Source organism: Aulonocara stuartgranti (genome assembly GCF_965226115.1).
Source record: "Aulonocara stuartgranti genome assembly, chromosome: 12".
Lineage (NCBI taxonomy): Eukaryota > Metazoa > Chordata > Actinopteri > Cichliformes > Cichlidae > Aulonocara > Aulonocara stuartgranti.
In genome coordinates, this window is record NC_138948.1 from 732,501 (window position 1) to 754,115 (window position 21,615).

The 21,615-nt window shown below is 47.6% G+C and overlaps 1 protein-coding gene across 1 annotated transcript in view; it reads left to right on the top strand.

The window, feature by feature from the left end:
• The window catches only part of dok2 (docking protein 2), a 17,918-nt gene extending 2,097 nt beyond the window's left edge, over positions 1 to 15,821 (top strand). The window contains exons 4-8 of the mRNA XM_082554218.1: positions 5,801 to 5,909; positions 12,157 to 12,326; positions 12,572 to 12,844; positions 12,927 to 13,040; positions 14,403 to 15,821. Coding sequence (XP_082410344.1) covers positions 5,801 to 5,909; positions 12,157 to 12,326; positions 12,572 to 12,844; positions 12,927 to 13,040; positions 14,403 to 15,257 — 1,521 coding nt within the window. The 3' untranslated portion in view covers positions 15,258 to 15,821. The remainder of the gene's footprint in view (positions 1 to 5,800; positions 5,910 to 12,156; positions 12,327 to 12,571; positions 12,845 to 12,926; positions 13,041 to 14,402) is intronic.
• The last annotated feature ends 5,794 nt before the right edge of the window (positions 15,822 to 21,615 follow it).

The window sequence follows — 21,615 nt, forward strand, 5'->3', positions numbered from 1 at the left end:
CACACACACACACACACACACGCACACACACACACACACACACGCACACACACACACACACACACGCACACACACGCACACACACACACACACACACACGCACACAAACACACACACACACAGACACACACACGCACGCGCACACACACACACGCACACAAACACACACACACACAGACACACACACGCACGCGCACACACACACACGCACACAAACACACACACACACAGACACACACACGCACGCGCACACACACACACACAGACACACACACGCACGCGCACACACGCACGCGCACACACACACACGCACACACACACACACACACAGACACACACGCACACACTTGGCTCTCACAGTCACAGGAAACTGTGAGACAACCTCGCCCACAGTGGTCTGTTATAGACCAATCAGAGTAAAGAGCAGGTGACGCTGACATTGCTGCTTCAGCTGAATCTGTAATAACGTCTGTGTAAATCACAACTACATCACCCAGTGGATCGTGTCATCTAATCGGAAAACTTTTGGAATACCTCAGTGTCAGACATCGAAAATGTGCTTGGGATCGAAACGGGCCGACCGTGGCTGGGTCTGACGCTCGCTAGCCCCGCCCTGCGCCTGCCCCTGCTTCCTGGTCCTCCGTGACTCTAAGAGGAACATCATTTCCAAACCAAAGGTCATGTTTATGGTTTGGGTCCATTCGGACGTGAAGCTGTGCTAGAAACAGGAAGATGTCGTCCATCCTTTACTTTGAAAACGTTCATAGATTTCACTGGATTCATTTCATTGTCTGAAAACATCGTTTTGACTGTTCGGGAGTTTTTATGAACCTCCAAACGGCCACGGTCATGTGACGGCTCTCATTTTGAGCTTAATCAGGGTGGTGGCTCTGTGACAAACCGACCCCTGACCTCGGGATGGTTGGTAGGCACCTGAATGAAGGTGTGATGTCACAGTGATTGTAAAAAGTGCTCAGAGACAACAGACAGGTCAGAGGTCAACCTCAGACTGTGCAGGTGTGTTTAGGCGTGTGTCTGTACTCGTGCGATCATGTGTACATATATACTGGCTGCAGGCGGGCCTCAGGCTGGCGAGGACGCGGTTCCTGTTTCTCGTAAGTCGTCACTTTTAAGAAAAGAAGTTTATGTTCACCCGCAAACTGTTTCAGCGCTGGTGTTGTAACATCGTCTTCCTGCCGACCTGAGATAACTTCTCCCTTCTCTTCTAATGCTGCTGCTCTCTGTAACTGACAGAGGCTCAGGGTTCAAGAACCGCCTCCTGTTCCTCATGTGGCCTGTTGGAGTCCTGGTGCTGGGTCATGCTGCGTCCCTCAGGGATCAGTTTAGGGCCCTTTGAAAGCGCCTCCATCATCTCGCTCCATGGCTATGGATCACTGCTCGCGATTCACCAGCATCTTCATGTGATCTCGGCTCAGACACTAGTGTAACAGGGATAACAGTGTTAAGGGAAACAACGCGTCTGAGCACCAGCGCAGCAAACAGCCCGATGCCTGTGAGCCTAACCCCGACGTCTATTCAATGCCACGCTCGCTGCTGCGCTACAAGCACCATCGTTGTCCTGCGGCCTCAATGTTAGCGCCAGAGCTTTTTAAATGAACCGTTGGTCATGTGATGATGTCTCTCTGCTGTTAGTTTAAGACCACAGACTGTACCACCAGAACAGCAGCTGATTAGCACAACAGTGTGTGAGCTGTCACTCTGTAGTTACACCACAAGCCAGTTAACAACCTGCAGAAAACTTAAAACAGATGTTCCACACATCTTATTACAGTCTAGTCTTAATCCCACGAGTCTGCCTGCAGCTTAACGGCCTGCAAGGCGAGGTGGTTGGTTCTACTGGTTTCTATGTAACGTCGTCCAGTTAAACACGGATAAAACAGAAACTATTGCTCGCCATCACATGATCTGTTCTTTAGGCTCCTCCGTCACAAATGTGGGCGTCGTATCTGAGAGCTGAGTCTGTGTGAGAGTCACGGTTCAAACATCTGTAACCTGTGCTGGTGTCAGAGGCTGAGGTGATTCTTCATGCTTTGACTTCTTCTGTAACGTCTTTTTACTGGTTTCAACCAGTCAGCGTTGGATCGCCTTCAGACTGCACACGACGCTGCGGCACTAACAGGAGGTCACATGTTACTCCAGATTTGGCTTCTCCTCGTCGGTCGTTGGTAAATTTGAGGTTTCACGTAAAATGTTAGTTTGAGCTTTTCGAGCTCTGCGCGGTGAAGCTCCCCAGCTGATCTCTGACCTGCTGAGGCCTCCTGCTTCTTCCCGAGCATTCGGGTCCTCAGGTCAGAGGTCGCTGTCGGTCCCTCGTACTGGGTTCAAACCCCGCGTGGGTCGTCAGGCACGAGGCTGTCGTCTTTACGCCGTGCACACTCCACTGACTCGTTTACAAAGCAGCTGAACAAATACAAACAAGCTTTTAATGAATTTCCTCCTGTTTTATGTTATTTAGTTACATTTGTGGTTATGACAGTGCTGGCTACATTTTACAGGTTTTACACCGAACACATCATCAGAGCGTCTCTGCTGAAAATGAAAATATGAAACATTTGTTGAATATAAAAATCTAATATTTACTTTCATTTTAAGAATACTTTTGGGAGTACTTTTATACTTTTTGTTTTGTTTCTCAGTGTTTACTAAAAAGTATATGTATGTTAGCGCTGGGCCCTGCCCCTCTGCAGGCTTCCTAAAGTTGCCGATCAGCAGACAGAGCGGAGGCTTCACCAGGCCTCTAAGAGACACAGAAGGATTAGTTTGATGTGTGAATCATGCAAAGCTGCTTTAGGAGAGTGGAAGACTAAAGAGGTGAGCTGAAGCACCGCGATCGTGCTGATGTTTGTCTGAATGATGAGCAGGACCAGGTCAGGGTCAGGAGGTGTGGCAGCATGCTGCCGCCATGACAACGCCGCGGCACAGCTGAGGGCTCATTACAGACCGACGGCCATTTCTTCTTCTCCTGCTGCTTTGCTCCGTCACGTTGAAGCCGTGGGTATAAATAGCAGCGCGATGGCAGACAGCTGACTGTCTTGACTCACAGCTCCACTTCCTCTTTCAGGCTCTGTGTAACAGGAAATATAGTCCTCGAGCAACCAGCCAATCAGAGTGCAGCTTCTGAGAGGAGGAAATAAAAACATGCACCGAAAAGAAGCCGCGCATGAAAAGGTTTCCTCCTTTTTGCAACAGTGATGCTCACATTTGATGTTCTCTTTAACAAAAATCTTCCAGGATTGAAAAATAAAAGCAGGCAGTAAAAGAGAGGCGTGGCCTCTCACGCAGGTAGCAGTAGCTGCTAGCTCGGCGTCTTTGATTGGATGTTACTGATTAGACCACTGATAAAAACATCACGTTAAACTAAAGTTTGTGTGGCCGTCACAAAGTTTATGATAAAAATACACATTTATCATATTTGAAGAACAATAAAAACAAGGAAACACAAAGATACGACCACACAGTGAGAGTTCATATCTGTGTTAGCTCACTGAAATATGTGCCCATCCATCTTCATAGATGCATAAATAAATGAATCATTTAGACTTTCCCAGTGAGATAAACGTTCCATCTGGTGCAGTGACGGCTTTCTGCACGCGGCTGCTGACGAACACGTTTGACCCAGTTTCCAATAAACTAACTCTGAGCCGGAAACTTGAACCTGCTCTCGCTTTGAACATCACCTCTGAAGAAGCTCTGTCCTTTAAAAGACTTTTATCTTGAAAAGCATCTGAGAAGGAGAACTTCCTGGACTGTAACTTCTGGAAAAATACATATCTGGACTCTGAGGCTGTGCCTGGTGTGAAACCTCTGTTTTCAAGTCTCTGTGCGTCTCTGTTTATGTGTCAGGTCGGGTCTTAGACTCCACCTCTCTGGGAACATCTCAGCCCCCCCCCTATCTACCCCCACCACACTCCCTGCAGGTGGCTGATGCTCCCACCCGTTGGTGGTTCTTGGTGTCTGGGGCTGGGTGCTCAGGTGTGTACTGCCTCACTCCTGGCGGCGGCCTGGCCACTCTGGCTCTGTTGGGCCTGAGGTTCTCCCCTCTGGAGAACTTCAGGACATGTTGAGGAGGTCATTTAGCCATTTGAATCTGCTGTGTTGGCTCAATGACACATAGAAAACCTGCAGGACACCGGCCCTCGAGGCCTGGAGTTGGACACCTGTGGTCTTTTCTCTCGTCTCTCTTCTTCTGTGGTTTTCTTTCCTTCTCCTTTTGTTGAGTCTCTTCCCAACTTTTCTTCCTCTTTCTCGTTCCTTGTCCTGTTCCTTCTGATTGCAACAACTTAAAGTAGAAAAATATATAATAGTAAAGATCGAACAAACTATGACAATCAAGTGGACCAGTATGGCGAAGTCGCAATGGTTCAATTCAGTTTTATTTACACAGCACCAAATCACAACAACAGTCGCCTGAAGGCGCTTTATATTGTACAGTCGACCCTACAAAGATAGATACAGAGAAAAACCCAACAATCATATGACCCCCTATGAGCAGCACTTTGGTGACAGTGGGAAGGAAAAACTCCCTTTTAACAGGAGGAAACCTCCGGCAGCACCAGGCTCAGGGAGGGGCGGGGCCATCTGCTGTGATTGGTTGGGGTGAGAGAAGGAAGACAGGATAAAGACATGCTGTGGGAGAGAGACAGAGGTTAATAACAGATATGATTCAATGCAGAGAGGTCTGTTAACACATAGTGAGTGAAGCAGAAACACCCAATGCATCATGGGAATCCCCGGCAGCCTACGTCTATTGCAGCATAACTAAGGGAGGATTCAGGGTCACCTGGTCCAGCCCTAACTATATGCTTTAGCAAAAAGGAAAGTTTGAAGCCTAATCTTGAAAGTAGAGATAGTGTCTGTCTCCTGAATCCAAACTGGAAGCTGGTTCCACAGAAGAGGGGCCTGAAAACTGAAGGCTCTCCCTCCCATTCTACTTTTAAATACTCTAGGAACAACAAGTAGGCCTGCAGAGCGAGAGCGAAGTGCTCTAATAGGGTGATATGGTACTACAAGGTCATTAAGATAAGATGGGGCCTGATTATTTAAGACCTTGTATGTGAGGAGCAGGATTTTGAATTCTGGATTTAACAGGAAGCCAAAACAGGAGAAATCTGCTCTCTCTTTCTAGTCCCTGTCAGGACTCTTGCTGCAGCATTTTGGATTAGCTGAAGGCTTTTCAGGGAGTTTTTAGGACTTCCTGATAATAATGAATTACAGTAGTCCAGCCTGGAAGTAATAAATGCATGAACTAGTTTTTCAGCGTCACTCTGAGACAGGATATTTCTAACTTTAGAGATGTTGCACAAATGGAAGAAAGCAGTCTTACATATTTGTTTAATATGTGCGTTGAAGGACATGTCCTGGTCAAAAATGACTCCAAGGTTCCTCACAGAGTTACTGGAGGCCAAGGTAATGCCATCCAGAGTAAGAATCTGGTTAGATACCATATTTCTAAGCTTTTCAGGGCCGAGTACAATAACCTCAGTTTGATCTGAATTAAGAAGCAGAAAGTTAGCGGCCATCCAGGTCTTTATGTCTTTAAGACATTCCAGCAGTTTAACTCATTGGTGTGTGTTATCTGGCTTCATGGACAGATAGAGCTGGGTGTCATCAGCATAGCAGTGTAAATGTATGCTATGTCTTCTAATGATGCTGCCTAAGGGAAGCATGTATAATGTAAACAGAATTGGTCCTAGCACTGAACCCTGTGGACGTATAAAGACATTTGAATAACGTCTGTTTGCTGCGGCTCTCACACTTTGATTCTCTGACAAACGTGCAGATGAGCTGGACGGATACGGGCGTGAAGCGAGGCAGCCTGCAGAGAGGAACCAGGGTGGAAGAAGACGAAGGAATGGAAGACAACTCGCTGTACAGCGGCAGAGAGACAGGTACCCCCTCTGTCCACCCCTCTGTCCACCCCTCTGTCCACCTGTCTGACTGACAGAGGCAGTCGGGGGTCCAGTCTTCAGAAACACATGTAGTGTGTGACTCCTCTGGAAGAAACAACAAAGACACTAAATTATCTTAAATTATGGTACCTGCAGCCTCGGCCCTCCTGGGCTCTCTAAGCATAGTGTCTTACAGCTCAGTCGTCTGCAGCTCGTCCAAAACGTAGTCTCAGGCTGCGTTCACTCTGCAGGTCTTAATGCTCAAAACCGATTTTTTGATCAAATCCGATTGTTTTGTCTGCTCGTTCACACTACAAATAAAATGCTACAGCAAACGGTCAAAGCGGCCCGCATGCGCAAAAGAAGACGTCACACACAGCGCGCTCTGTTTAGACCCAGAACAAACAGTGTTTGACTGATGGCCTTAATATAAAGACTTCGGACTTCACGTTTCCCAGTTTTTGCTTTAAGTTATTTTGTTATTTACATAATAATGTAAATAACCTAATAATGATCCTTGTTGCTGTTTTAGAGGAGCGGAGCTTCTAGCTGCAGATTTCTGTCAGAATCTGCAGATTATACAGAACAAATGAAATGTTCACGTTTCTCCAACACTGTCTTCCCAGCAGTTGTACTGGACGGACAGGAAGCGTTCGCGATGTCTTCTCCGGCGCTGATAATCGGCGTCTGTCTTGTGTCAGGGACGTAAAAGACGGATTTAATGCGACGTGACCGTCAAACAGCAGTCGCTTTCTAAAACATCAGATATGTGTCGGATTCAGGACCACATACGGAAGTGACCCAGGTCGGATTTGTGCCGTTCACACTGTCACACCGTGATCGGATATGAGTCGCAGAGGGTTGAAAAAGTCGGATTTCATGCGCTTTCGCCTGCAGTGTGAACGCAGCCCCAGAGTCTTTGCTGCAGTCTAGAGCAGACGTCTGCGTCTGTCTGTGTTTATTCTGTGGTTGAAACGGGCCCGAGCTCTGAGACGCTTCTATTGTTGTTTTATTCTACTCTGATTAGTTTAGCTGCCTGACGCGTTGAACAGGATCTGCTGTCGTCGTTTTTTTAAAGGGCTTAAAAAGACGAAAAACAGGAGAGACAAAAAAAGCACACGCAGTCAGCGTTCTAAACTCAGCCCCTCCTCCTTCGTTTCTGCTCGTTGCGGGTTCAGCGAGCTCTCGCAGCGCTTTGTTTTCAGTGCGACCTTCAGTCAGGACTTCCTCTGTTGCACCTTCAACCAAACCTCACTTCCTCCTCTCGTTTTCCCTCTGCAGCTAAAATTAGCAGCTGCAACCAAAATGACACATTCAGCTGCTACAACACACACACACAGACGCACAGACACACACACACACACACAGACACACAGACACACACACACACAGACGCACAGACACACACACACAGACGCACACACACAGACGCACACACACAGACGCACACACAGACACACACACACAGACACACAGACACACAGACACACACACACAGACACACAGACGCACACACAGACACACAGACGCACAGACACACAGACGCACAGACACACACACACACACAGACACACACACAGACACACACACACACACAGACGCACAGACACAGACACACAGACGCACAGACACACACACAGACACACACACACAGACACACAGACGCACACACAGACACACAGACGCACAGACACACACACTCAGCTGAGCTGCGTCCTTCCCACAGCCTCGTTCTCTCTGAATAATGGGAAACCTCGTCTCTGACGGGGACACGAGCGCCGGCTCTGCGTCTGAGTTTTTCGCGTAACTTCAGAGAGTGAAGCTCTTCGTGGTCAAACGGGACCTTCACTGAAACACTGAGCAGTAAAATCCATGTTGTGTTCGGCAGCCGTGATCCTGACAGGACCTCGGTGCTTGTTTCAGGACTCGATATCGTTTTGGTCACAGATTATGAAACTGCATCAGAGGAAGCATCAGTTCCTGATTAGAAACACTTGAGCAGTAGTTTGAGTGTGCTCTGTCACAGGGGATGGTTTCCACCCTCACAAGCTTCTCGGGGGTCCTTACACACTCCCACTCTGTAGCCATCCTGTGTGTTTGCATTAGGATCTTCCAGCGGTTGCCCTCCAGAGTCCCGGGGCTCCCTGAGAGCAGTAAAACTGAGTTTCTGTCTTTTGGTGGTTCAGACTCAGGTCTTTAGACCTTAATATTAAGTAAAAATCCAGATGTTGCTTTAGGCGATGCTTCGTCCTGACGTGACAGATCAGCTGACCTGATGCTTCAAAGCACAGCTTCATATCAGGTCGCCAGTTTGACCAGTCAGCTGAAGGTTTTTCAGACCCCAGCCTGGTAAGAAAAGTGTGAGCCAGGATATTTGGTGGTGGTGTTTGTGGGGCAGCAGACGCACAGAGACAGACCTGAGTTCAGTCTTCAGGGTTTAATTTTAAAAGTGTTTGTTTGTCTTCTCGGGTTTGGCCTGCAGGAAGTCGCGTGATCAACGGTTTGCGCGGCGCCCTGACAGTTTCCACTGTCGCTCTGCAGCTCATTGTTAACACGCCGTGTGTAATGGAAACTTGTGTGCGCGGGTTCCTGCTGCGGTGAGGCGTGTCGCAGGGTGTTGCATCGCTGCAGTGACCAGCGGCTGCAGGACGACCTCAGCTTTTATCTTCACAGGGCAAACTTCCTGTTTCTGTTCTTTCCAAACAGGAAGTAGCTGCCGTTTGGGCAGCGGCGAGCCTCGCACGTCTCAGCTCAGGACCCTGAAACAGCTCTTTATTTAGTGTTTTTAACTTTGCTTGTGGGTTTCTATTTGTCTTTGCAATCAGCCCCGTCTTCCCTTTTTCTTTTCGGGACACGTTGACGTGTATCCGTCCACAAACAGGAAGCTGATGTCAGACACAGTCTGTGGCCCGCAGGTCAGAGAAACCTGCAGCTGAACACAAATATGTTCGTGCTGCATCGTAACGACTCAACCTCAGAGTCTTTACTTTGTCTGATTGTGCTGCACGACTGCGAGTTAGCCGGCGTCTGGTGAAAGGGTTCAGTTCATGACCTGCTATTATGACTGTTGCTTCGTCAGAGGCGAGGACGTCGGTAAATATAAAGAGTGTTTCTCCATAAGCAGTGTGTACGGGAGCTGAGAGGGCGGAGCTCCGTTACTCTGTCCTGAACCACACAGCTGTGGACGAGCTGGTCCCAGCTGCTGTCCATGCTGGACAGTCACGCTTTGTCTGTCCACAGGACTCTGTTTCAGAAGGCTTTCTCACGCAGCCTGTCCAAACCACCGCACGTGCTCAGTCTGTACCTACATGAACTTTAACCTTTAACCTGTGAACCGAGGTCGTAGAGTCTCGGTTCACAGGTTAGTCCAGGATAAACAGGTGACTCACAGTAAAGACCAGTGTGTGACTGGTGCACAGTGGCTGTGGGTTCATGGTCACAGTTAGCTCAGAGATTCACTGAGTGAGCTCCACCTTCCTAGTGTCTGATATAAAGACAGCATCAGCAGTGTCAGTGTGGAGGATGGACTCAGCTAGGACAGCTCAGGAAACATCTGCTCACATCCGGATGGATCCAGGTGTGTACGTCCAGAGAGAGCAGCAGGTCAGCTGATCCTCAGAACGTCTCCTGGAGCTCTGATTGTTCTCCCCACACGGAGCCCCTGTAACCCCCGACCCCACACGCTGACCTGTTCAGGCTCAAAGGCCCCCTCACATTTTTATTGTCCTGCTTTTTCTGCTCAGCTTCCACAGAAATGATTCAACCTGAGAAATTTTTTATCAGAATTAATTTTTAGACTGAAGTTTGTGTTCCCATCTCCCAATATTATTGATTATCACATTCATATATCACAGGCTTCAGCTGGTAGAAGCTACTTTACTCTGAGTACTTTTCGGAGCTGGTACTTTATTACTTTGGCTGGAGTGAAGACGCTGTGCACTTCACTTTAGATGAAGCACAGTCATGAAGACGCGTGAGGAAGTGTTTCAGCTGCGTCTCTGTGAGAATCAGACAGGTTCATGTTTGTCTCTCAGACGACGCTGAAGGCCTGATGTTTCTGTGCTGATGGTTCATAAGGTCACGTTTCTCACAAAGACATCGTTAACACGAGGCCTGACCTCGCCGCTTCAGCGGTGGCTTGTTGCTCCGCCCATGAGCAGAAATAGAAATGCAATCAGAGGACAGCGCCGTCACTGGTTTTACACCTGCTGTTTCTATTTTTTCTCAGCTGGTTTCCACCTGAGCTGTCGATGAGGTTAACGGTTTCTTTTTAGCTGGTGGTGAATGAAGTGCTGAGGTAAACCAGCGGCCTGAACTGTGCCGACGTTTACACGCGGTAAAACCTCCACGCGCTGAAAGGGCTCCTTACTGTCCCGTCGTCCTCCGAGGCACAAAGAGACGTTGTTAACGTTCGACTCGTGATGGAGCGCCGAGCTGGAAGCTGCTCTGAGCAGCGTCTGTCAGCTGGTCTTTATCTGCGCTGTGCATGCTGGTGTGACTGTTGTGGCGTGTGTGTGCGGCCATGTGACCCGACCATGTGACCCGAGCGCTTTCTGAGATTCGAAACTACGACAACTCTTTTCCTCATCCCAGCTAACGTCTCTCACTGCTAGCATGCCCGCTAAAGAGACCTGAATGAAGCTCTTGCTGTCTGTACGCCCCCTAGTGTCCAAACGTGCAGCTACAGAAGGAATAAATGGCTTCCACGTGTTAGTGCAGCTGCCCCTGACCGCGCTGCTGTTTCTCTTGGAAGCTTTTTAATCTCCACAGTCAGATTATCGCCGCAGAAAAGTCTAAATAATGTGTTTGGGTTCAGCGTGGGCACGGCTGACATAAGGACAATGAGGCAATTAAAGCACTTTTGCACAGTTTGGACATTTCCAACATTTGCTAGCTCATCCATCCACCCCAAGCTCCTCCTCACACCTCCACCGGCCCGGCTTCGTGTCCAGTCCAGTTGAATTCTTCCAGCTTTTCCTCACGTTTCCAGTTGGAATAACTGACTAATCTGAGTGAACGACGGTCATTACAGTGTCTCACTGTCTCACTGAGTCACAGTCCTTAAGCTGTCTCTGGGTTTCCAGCATCTGTCCTGAGCGAGTCGCTCGTGTTCATGTGTTTCGTGTCTCTGCAGACGAGGTGATCTCAGGGTGAGTCGGTCAGAGACGCCGAGGTATCTGAGCCACATCTGGATCTATGAGCTCGAAATGCAGAGCACGAGGGCAGCTGCAAGTGTCATTTCCCCCTGTCGAGCATATTTTTAGCTTCATAGCCGAGTGTGACACTTCCTGTTAGTCTCATCAGTAACACCGCTCTGCATCAGGGCGCCTTGCTTCAGTACAGCCTACTGTAAATAAAAGTTATGTTACGATCTTCAAACGCGCGGCAGTTTGGATCAACAACAGAGACAGGAAGTAACATTTTATAAGCCGGGAGTATAAATAGCACTTCACAGCTGCGGCAGTTTTACCACATTTGGAGCATTTTGTGTAACTCTGAGGTCGTAATGAACACCTCCTGTAGTTGCTACTGTTGTCCCACATCCTCCAACACCTGCAGCACACACACGAACACACATGAACACCCACACGTGTGTACGTGTGTCCTTGTGGGGACGTGCGTAGGTTTTCGACCATGTGAGGACCCACCGTTGGATCTTCGCCCTGTTTTACGGGTCAGGCGGGGTTTTCCGGTTTGATTGGATCAGGTGTTTGTTCTGGAGCAGTTTAACGAGCGCTGCTGCTGAAGTAGACCTGCGAGCGTGTGTGGTTTCCTCTGGGAGCATCAGCTGCAGGTCAACAGCTGAATGTAAAAGTTCTGCCGCCAGAGGCAGCGTCGTCGCTCAGATAAAAAGATCACATCTGCTTTTTAGTTCATGTTGTGAAAGATTCTTTCTTCATTTTCAATAATCTGCAGCTCAGCCACAAGAAACAAAAACAATCCGCTCATCATCGTTAAAAACACGCGTGTGTTTCATGCAGCCAAAGACGATTTATTATTTACTCACAACATCATTTCTATCGAGACGTGAAACCACGAGAAGCCGCAGCACGTTCGCAGAGTTGGGCCTCAGTGATAACAACATCCTCTCTGATCAGAGCCGCCCTCATCAATTAGTCCAGGATCAAAATAATCCTTCTTTGTCTGATACCTCATCCTCATTTCACTCTAATCTATAAGTAATCAATACTCAATGATCTCTGTGTTTCTGCAGACTAACTGAATAATAACTGTGTGTGTGCGTCAGTGCGTGACTTCAGGGTGTCCATTCGGAGGACGGAGGCGTCTGATCGCTGCAGGCTGAAGGGGGACGGCGTCCTGCGAGCTGGCATGGACGCTCTGCACCTGCTGGACAAGGGAGGGGACATCGTGTACACCTGGCCGTACAGATACCTGCGGCGCTTTGGGCGCGACAAGGTGTGACACACTTTCAGAATAAAACCAGGATTCTCAGCAGACTTCACAGCAGGATGTTTCTGGGCTGAAGTAAAGAGATTACGTGTGCTGGTTTGTTGTGACCGGACTCGTTTCCGGTTCTTTGCTGACACGGTCGCAGCTTCTCGGCTGCAGGAAACCGTCTGACACGTCCTGCTGTAAGATGTCATGACGCCGTGTTGGCTCGTCAGCCTGTGTGAGCGTCTCTGGCTTTCTGCTTTCTTTAGGCCACTTTCTCCTTCGAGGCGGGTCGGCGCTGCGACTCCGGCGAAGGGAACTTTGAGTTCGACACCAAACAGGGGAACGTCCTTTTCCAGGCCGTGGAAGCCGCCATCAACCTGCAGAAGGTCGCCCCTCCCCACAGACAGACCTCCGGGGGGGGCCAGGCGAGTCCAGACACCACCCAGAGCTTCAGCTTGCCCCCCCCACCGCACAGCCTGCCGCTGGCCCAGAGCAGGACGCTGCCTCAGTCCCGCAGCCAGATGCCCCCGGCCGCTCAGGTGAGCCCACACCTCAGCTCCTGAACGTTCAGAGCTCGGGTACGACTGAGCCCGCTTAAAACGTCCCGCCTTCTCTCTGCAGGCAGCGGACGACGTGTACAGCATGGTGAGCGAGCCGCCGAACCTCCAGATGATTCATCACATCGACAAAGAGAGCTGCAACGCCTCACAGCTACAGCAGCAGCGCCCCCAGATGGTAAGAAATGGAACAGAGGCCAAACCAGTAAAATCAGAAAGAAGAGCGTCTGTAAGGAATCCGAGGGGCGAGTGTTTCATGGTTAAAGAACAAAGCAGCTGAAGCGAAACTGTGATTTCTTTGCTGACGATCGGATAAAGTCAAACGTCTTCACATCCTTTATTTAAGCAGCTGTAAACGAGAAAAGCTGAAATAATTAGGATGTGGCTCAACAACAACGCTTACCTGTGCTTACACCAGCTTATTAAAACATATCATGATAAGCTGGTGTGAGCACAGGTAAGCGTACCTGCCGGGAGCTTGCAGGGCCGTGAGCGACCCTTCACCGACTGTCCCCCTAACGCTCGTCACAGCCTCCCTCATACTCCATCTTTCCCCCACGCCTTGTCCTTCCTTTGAAGGCGGAGCCAGAAGCTCCCTTGCCCTGGGTCTTTTTAAGGGTTTCATCAGCCGCAGCCCGATGTCGTCCTCCCACAGGAAGGTCCGGCCTTCCGGCGTAGGGTTACCTGATGATCTCAGTGGGAGATCAGAGACAAGAGGGAGCGCATTGCACCGGTACTGCGCTGTGCTCCACCCCCCACCCCATCCCCGCCTCTGGGGCAATGGGAACCAGTTTACCTCTGCTCACACCGGAGCTGGTCCTGAATATGTTTTTAGTTCCTGAGGAAATGATGAGGTCGCAGTCGCTCCGAGGCAGTGGGAACAGGAACTGACTCCATTTATTAAATAATACAACAAACCGCTCTACTGATAAACATCCCAGGATATGACACAAAGAAATAGGAGGGGCCTCTTTTCAAACCGGCGAGCAGGCGGAGGGCCGTCGGTGTTTCACACAAGCCAATAATCTTTGGCGCTCGTGTGTTTTCTCAGTATTTGGTTGGACTGATGTATTTTTATTGTCCTTGGCGCCAAACCTCAGCTTTTGCCTTTGACTCGCTTACAATGACTCTCGACTCCTCAGTAAAGTCGAGGTTCAGAGTATCAGAGTTCATATGATTCAAATAGTTTCCACAGTCACACGTGTCGTCATTTTGTTCTACAAGCGGCTTGAAATATGTTCAGAGAAGAAGAACGAGGGCGGCTGCCAGCAGCTGCTCCATCAGCTGGAAGGTGGAGGCACAGTGGTGTTTCTGCCAGGTGAGTGCCACAGCTGTGAGGAGTGCTCACGTGATGCTTCGATGTTCACATCGTGCTCCGTCCTGATTGTCTGTCAGAACTTGTTTGCTCGAGCTTCTTATTTGACACCCTTAGCTGATGACCAATGACATCATTCAATCGCGACGCCGTTCAGTCACTGTTTGATTCAATGATGATGAAAGCGAACACGTGATACTGACCCACTTCCTGTCCTGTTCTCAGTGTCGTCTCGAGCCTCCGGTGGATAAAACTCTGACCGGAGTGAAGAGTTTGAACCTGGACTCTCGCCTCCCCGCCCCTCGAAAGAATCAGGTCAAGATGATCTCCAGCTGCCCCCTGCCCAACGCCAGCCCCGACTCCAGCCCTAATCTGAACACCGGCCCCGCCCCCGGCTCGGTCCCCAACCCCCGCCTCAGCCCCAAGCCGAGCGCCAAGCCGGAGCAGACGTACTCGCAGATCACCATGTCGACCGAGAGAGGCACCAAGAGGGAGAAGAGGAGCGCCAACGTGGCAGCGCCCTGCACCGGCAGCGAGGCAGACTACTCGCTGCCCTTTGACACCATCGCCAAGAACGTCATGACCGACATCCTGAACTCTCACCGTACAGACAGCGGCCATGCGGGCGCCGACCCGCTGTACGACAGCATTGACGAGATGAAGATCAGGAACGTCTTCACGAGCGACGGTGACACCGTCAAGACGTTGGACCACATCTATGACGAGCCCGAAGGCTGCGCTGCCGCCGCCGCCAAAGGACAGAAATCCACCCTCTCCACCTCGGTGTACGACGACCCCGAGGAGATGAGAGGAGATGCCTGGAGGATTATGGGTACAGCTGCTGACCCCAAAGGTCACGAGTACCCGTATAACCCCCGAGTCGATGACTACGCCGTGCCCAAACAAGCCCAGAGGGCGTTTCCCAAATCACAAAGCAGCAACGAAGAAGCAGAAGAAGAAGCAGAAGAAGAAGCAGAAGAAGAAGCGGACGAGGAGAGTGAGGAGCCTGGATTAAGGGAGGAGCTTAGAGAGCAGCGCCAGGATTCGCCGTACAACAACGTGATGGTGAAAATGGCGTAGAAGAGAACCGAGCACCGAAGTTAGTTTTAAAGAATTATTTATAAGTTGTAACTTTGAGTTTGGTTGATCGATGTCTCCTTAAGGCACTTTGTAAAGTTTAACTGAGCTCAGTGGCAGCGAGAGCTAACGGGCGCTGTCGGCGCCACCTGCTGGTTCTTACTCGCTTTCTTCAGTTTTATTGCTTTTACCTTGAATGTGGGCGCAGCTGTGATGATGTTACTGGAAACGTGTCGCATGTTCATGTGTTGCAACACGTGCAGCTGTGTTACTGTGAGGACAATAAAGTCAAACTGTAGGGTCCGTGTCATGACTCAGACTTTCATCCTGACTTCACACATTTACACGCAACGCACAACTAAGTAAAATGATACAAAACTGTGGCATTTGGTAAATATAATAATGAACGTAAATTCACTGTGTCATTGAGTAACTTTATTAGCAGCGTCCTCCTGAAATGTGCCAACAACATTGAGAGTAACGTCCTCCTCTCTGTCCCTTAATGCCCTTTGGTTGCTATGGTAACGCCTAAACATTTCTTTCAAAATAAAGGGATGTCCAAATTCATGTGCTGCATCCTCTTTTTTTATTTTTATTTGAACAATTGAACAACAAGTACACATAAAAAGCCAGTTGTAGAAAGGCTATAAGAAATGTCACAGCTATCTTCTCCAAGTCAGGTGTACAAATACGAGCAGGAAAGCAAAAAATATACTTTAGGAGAAAACACACGATTAAAAGAAGGAAGAGGTGCTCGAGATATAAAACAACATATAAATCAAGTGAAACTGCACGCTCGACACAGCTCGTGTTTTACATGCTTTGGAGTCATTGCTGTTATTTAGATTCTCTAGATAATTGGAGAACAAGGCTTTAAAAACAAAGATGTTTGGACGCTGCTGTGAAAATTTATTACAATGAATGTCAAATTTGGCAGAAATAATCAGAAGATTGATAATATATCTTTTTTGGATTTATTTTGTCGGTATGTGAGAGGCCAAAGAGAATATGTTGAAACCTCAGGTTACACGAGGGATCAATTTTGGTGTTTATAAAATTATTTAGATCAATCCAGAGTACACGTGTATGCGTGCATTCCCATAATACCTGACATACTGTTTCCTCTGCAAACCGTACAAAGAGTATCAATATTTTTCTTACATTTAACCAGATCTGTCTTTACCAGACAACCTCTCTGGATACTGGATAACGTCTCTGACCTTAGTAGTGATGATAAATGTCCTTGATAGAATCCAAGTGTTTTTCAGTCTATGTCATTGTAAATATTGTCCCAGTAAAATACAGCTGCAGGTCTGGAAACAACATCTCTTTGAATGATTTGTCTAATACATTGATTTGTAGCTTTATTGCTCAATAAAGGACAGATGTTACCGATGTACATGCTAGCAGGAGTTAGTTAATACAGTTTCTGCCTTTAGGAGCAGAAACCAACAACCTTCCCACCTCACCTGGTATCGCATCAAAAACGACAGCATGTTCTCTTGGAGCGACAGGAAAATCATAAACAGACAAAAAGTCCTTATAAGAAAATAATTGACCATTAGCGTTCAGTAACTGACTCACAACTAAAATATTTCTATCAACCATCTCTGAATATATAATGATTTGTTCTTAAATGTCATATCCTGATTGTTCCAAATGAGATATTTATGGGGAGAAAAGTTGTGAGAGCGTATGATTAACCAAGATGAGCAGAGCTGACTGTGAGAGTTTAAATTAGAGATATTGTAATTGCATCGTAGCAGAAAGTGCATTCACTCCTCCAAGTGAGTTAAAGATGTGTTTGGTAATAAAATTCCAAATTGAACTGGGATTTTTAAAAAGTTTGATCCATTTGATTTTAAAAGACGCATTTAGGGAAGTGAAATCTAAAGAATTTAGGCACCAGAACACAAACTGTTTATCATTACATTTGTTTCTCTTTTTCCAAATGAAGTTTAATAATATTTTATCAGTTTTTCTGCATAATTCTCTGGAAACATGAAGCGCCACAGCTGCATAAGTAAGTCTGGAGAGGCTTCAGCTTTGGCTGCCAAGGATCTCCCAGTGATGTGTCACAGTGTGCCGAGGCAAACTGCGTGGAGTGTGAGTGGACCCGGGTGCAGACACTAAAACTCAAACTTAACTGATGAGAGGAAGAGTAAAACTAAACACGATGAACACAGGAACACCAGACCTCTTCAAAATAAAACAGGAAACGTAAGACACAGACATGAAACACATGAAGGGCAAAGGAGACTTAACATGGGTGGAAGACACAAGGGGAATCTAATGACAAAGAACTATAACAACCTAGGCATGATAAAAATGAACTTAGAAAACCTGAAGGGCTTAAACATAAAGTAAAACTCAAAAGACCCAGGATCGGGACACTTTGAAGTCAAAGATTAAACCTTTGTTGTATTGCAGTTATGAGAGGGTCGAAATTTTCAGATAATCTGTGTTTTTGAATGATAATACCAAGATATTTAACCTTATCTTTAACAGGAGCACCTGATATAATAGGATCTGTGCAGAATGTGACAGGGAGACGTTCACATTTTGGAATGTTGAGCTTAAGAGAAGCTACTGAGGAATTATTGACGACTTTGAGAGCTTCATCAAAGTGTTGTGTCATCTCTCAGCTGAGTAATAGATAATGCTCTGCCAGCAACAGAGACCCAGTACACTGCTGTTTTTAACATGAATAGAGAGTAACTGCATAGGAAGAAGGAAAAGATCTGCAGCAATCGGGCAACCTCGACGGTTGATATCAGATCTTTTCCTTGTACCATACGAGAGTTTGAGCTGTTTGCATCTGCTTACAAAGTTTGAATGGATTTTTAAAACATATTTCCAAAACCAAAAATATCAAGTGCTCTGAACATGGAGTCGAAACTTTATAAAAATCCAAAAAAAAACCTATTATCTGTGATCTGAACGATCCAAAATATCAATTACCACACAGCAAAATCTCCAGTGTTAAATTAACACTTTTGACAGTGTTATATGTTTAAAAGTAACCTAGTCAGTTTTGAAGATTAACAAAGACTAACACTGAGCAGTGCTGATTTTCTAACACTGGAAAATAACTCAAAATGTTAGAAATATTCCAAAAATATTATTGTCACTGTACATGCACAGTACATGTGTAGGTGTTCCACACTGACTGTGACAGAGTAAAGAACAAAGTGCTTGGAAGGACTGAGCGATGAGGGCGGGGCTCCGATCGGTGGGCGGGGTCCGAGGGGTCACCTGTGATGGTTTACCTGAGACAGGAGGATCTGACGATGTCGTCCAGGGGTGGCAGAGGGCAGCTGGGCGGTGTTCATGACCCTCTGTGCAGCTGATTGTTTATGAAATCAAAGTTATCAAATAAAATATTCAAATTATTATATTTTAAAAAAGATAAAAATTTAGATGAAATGAAAAGTGTCATAATATGGATTATAAGATACAAATGATAAAAATAAGGTGTCGAAATTATTAATCACACGCTGTCAGATTTATAGGATGATCAGATTCAACATTTTACACACTGATTTACAACAGAGATGCAAAGATTTAATCCAGACTCACCAAATGACATCAGTGTTTCCACATCTGGAGAACAGGCTCGTGTTGATGAGAAAGCATCACAGCATCGTGTTTCTGATCTGTGGATTCGTCTCACAATCATAGTGGACGAGACGTCAGAGAAGTGACTCCGGCCTCAGTCCATGAAACCTCCAAACTTCTCCTTCATCATAAAAGATTCACTCTGTGGGGACGACCTCGAGTCCCCACAGAGTGTTTGAACAGATTTATGTCCCCACAATGTCAGTAATACAGACACACACACAGACACACACCCCCGGGCCATAGACCATAGCAGGCCATAGAGGAGTCCCAGCATGCATCTCTCTGTTCGCCTTGCAATTCAGCTGGAGTGTGTGTGTGTGTGTGTGTGTGTGTGTGTTTGTGTGTGTGTGTGTGTGTGTGTGTGTGTGTGTGTGTGTGTGTGTGTGTGCTCGGTGGCCTGGAAGCTGAAGGGATGCCTCCTCACGAACACCAGAGAGCAAAATGAAACATGGAGGTCGCTCGTGTCTGACTTCATGTTTGCAGCTGAGATCAGACTCCAAGGACCTGCCAGTGACATCACACAAAGAGGCGGAGCTGAAAGAAAGCGGCCTCTGCACACAGAGGCGACCATGTTGTTATGTGGGGACCTCCCTGCTCAGATGGCGGTGCGGGGGCCGTCCACGTGTTTCACGGTGAAATCGTAGTTTTAGTGCCTGAGCGGCAGAGTTCAAGCGGGGGAGGGGTTTATATCACCCTTCCTCAGAGGAAGGGTGATATAAACCCCTGCTGAGTAGGTAATAAACGGCACGTGGCGGTAGGGTCCCCCGCCTGATGGAAACCTTAAAACCAAGGGGCGTGCAAAAGAGGCCGCCCATGGCTCCTCGCTCCAGCGCTCACAGCCGTGACCCTCGCAGTGGGAAGGAAACTGAGTGGCTGCTGATTCTGAGGAGGTCAGGTTGGACTTACCTGAGTGAGCTACCTTTAGCTTCCCCTGCAGTTACTGCCCAACAATACAGCTCTCTGATTGGATGATCTGTCAAATTAATTTTGGCTGCTGCAGCAGGTGGACTGAGATCATGTGGTGAACACACCTGATGACATCACGGCGTGTTAATTACAGTGTTATGCAGTGGGTAGGTGGGGGACTGGAGCGGGGAGGGGGTAATGAGAGGTTCAAAATGCATGTTTCTGTGGCAACCACATGAAGGATGTGTAGCTGCATCTGTGTTGCCGTGGTAACTATCACGGCAGCGATGCAAAGCCGATTTAAAAAGAGAAAGAACCAGAGAAGAAGAGCAGAGCGCTGGGTTCTTCTTCTGCTGCTGCTCTGCGAGCGCTCACACAGCCCTCAGCGTGCGGTCAGCACACTTCACTGCACATTCACAGTTTAGGAAGACGTTCTATAAACCGAACCTCTGAGTTCATCTAATGTCCACATGAGGGCAGCCTCCGGCGGGCGGAAGTTCCTGCTGGACTAACTACGCTCCTATCACCTGCTGGAGTCATTGCTTGGAAACGAGCACCATCCTAAACCTTCAACGGTCCAATCAGCACGCAATAAAATCATGTGAAGGTTGTCAGAGTCGTTTTTAGTTATTGTTTTAGGACAGTGGTTCCCAAACTCTTTTTGCTAGGCCACCCTTTGTTTTACAAGAAAATCTACGCAGCTGTTTCTAAGTGTTTGGACACGTAAACGATGTTTCAAATCACCGAAAACTGATGTTTTTAAACTCCTTTTTTGCGTTTACGTGGACGAGGAATACAGAGTTGGTCACGCAGCGTCAAAGCTATGTGTCTTTTTTCACGTCACGCTGTGGCCACGTTATTGCTTACATGGGATGAGTTGCAGAATGATAGAGACGAAATGCTGTTAATCTGACTGTCTGCAGGTTTTACACGCAGTTACTGTCCCTCCATTTACAAAGGCAGAGGCGTCACGGTGTCATTATTTTACATGTAGTTGTTTTTTCCTGTGTAATAATGTTCAACATTGCATCAATACATTATTCAAAAAATGCCTCTCTGTGCAAAATGTGTCCAAAAACATAAATAGCTGTGGGATCCTGTTTGTCTGTGACAGAGGGAACAAACCGTGGCAGGATCAGCCTGATGTTATTTGCATCCTGCTGTAACTTTACTGTATAAAGAGCAAACATCTCCAACATGTCAGGAGCAGTTAGTCATTACAACAAGTGGTTGTGAACTAAAAATCAAGAATGTGGGATCCTGTTTGTCCGTGATTTAAACAGCCCAGCGCTGCTCCCGATGCAGGGAAACCCAATCCTGCAGGGAGACCTACCTCCGCACCTGTGCAGGTGAAGCCAAAGGGCAGATTTGCTTCACCAGGTTTTCTAGTCTTTGGTTTAGAATGAAGTTGGTTTGGAAACATATTCAGCGATGCTTCATCTCCTGCTTTGCGTTTGTGTGGGAGCCCCGTCAGAAACTTGTCCATGTACCAGTGTCCAAGCGCTCTTTTTTCTTTCTTTTTTTAAAAATTCATCCCGCCCCCCGCCCCACACTTTGGGAACCTCTGTTTTACAAGCAGGTGGAAGTCAGGAGGCTGAGCACACAGCGCCCCCTGTTGTTGTCCTGACTGTGTCCATCCTTTATATCCAGTCTGTGTAAATATGAAGCCTCCTGCTCACAGATGGTCATTGACTATGTTGATGACAGCCGTGATTTTGGATCCTCCATCATCACATCGTGTCCTCCTCACGCTCAGCATGGAGCAGCTCCATCTGTTGATGAAGGTCATGTGATGCAGATCCTCCCAGCAGCCAATAAACAGGTGACACGTCAC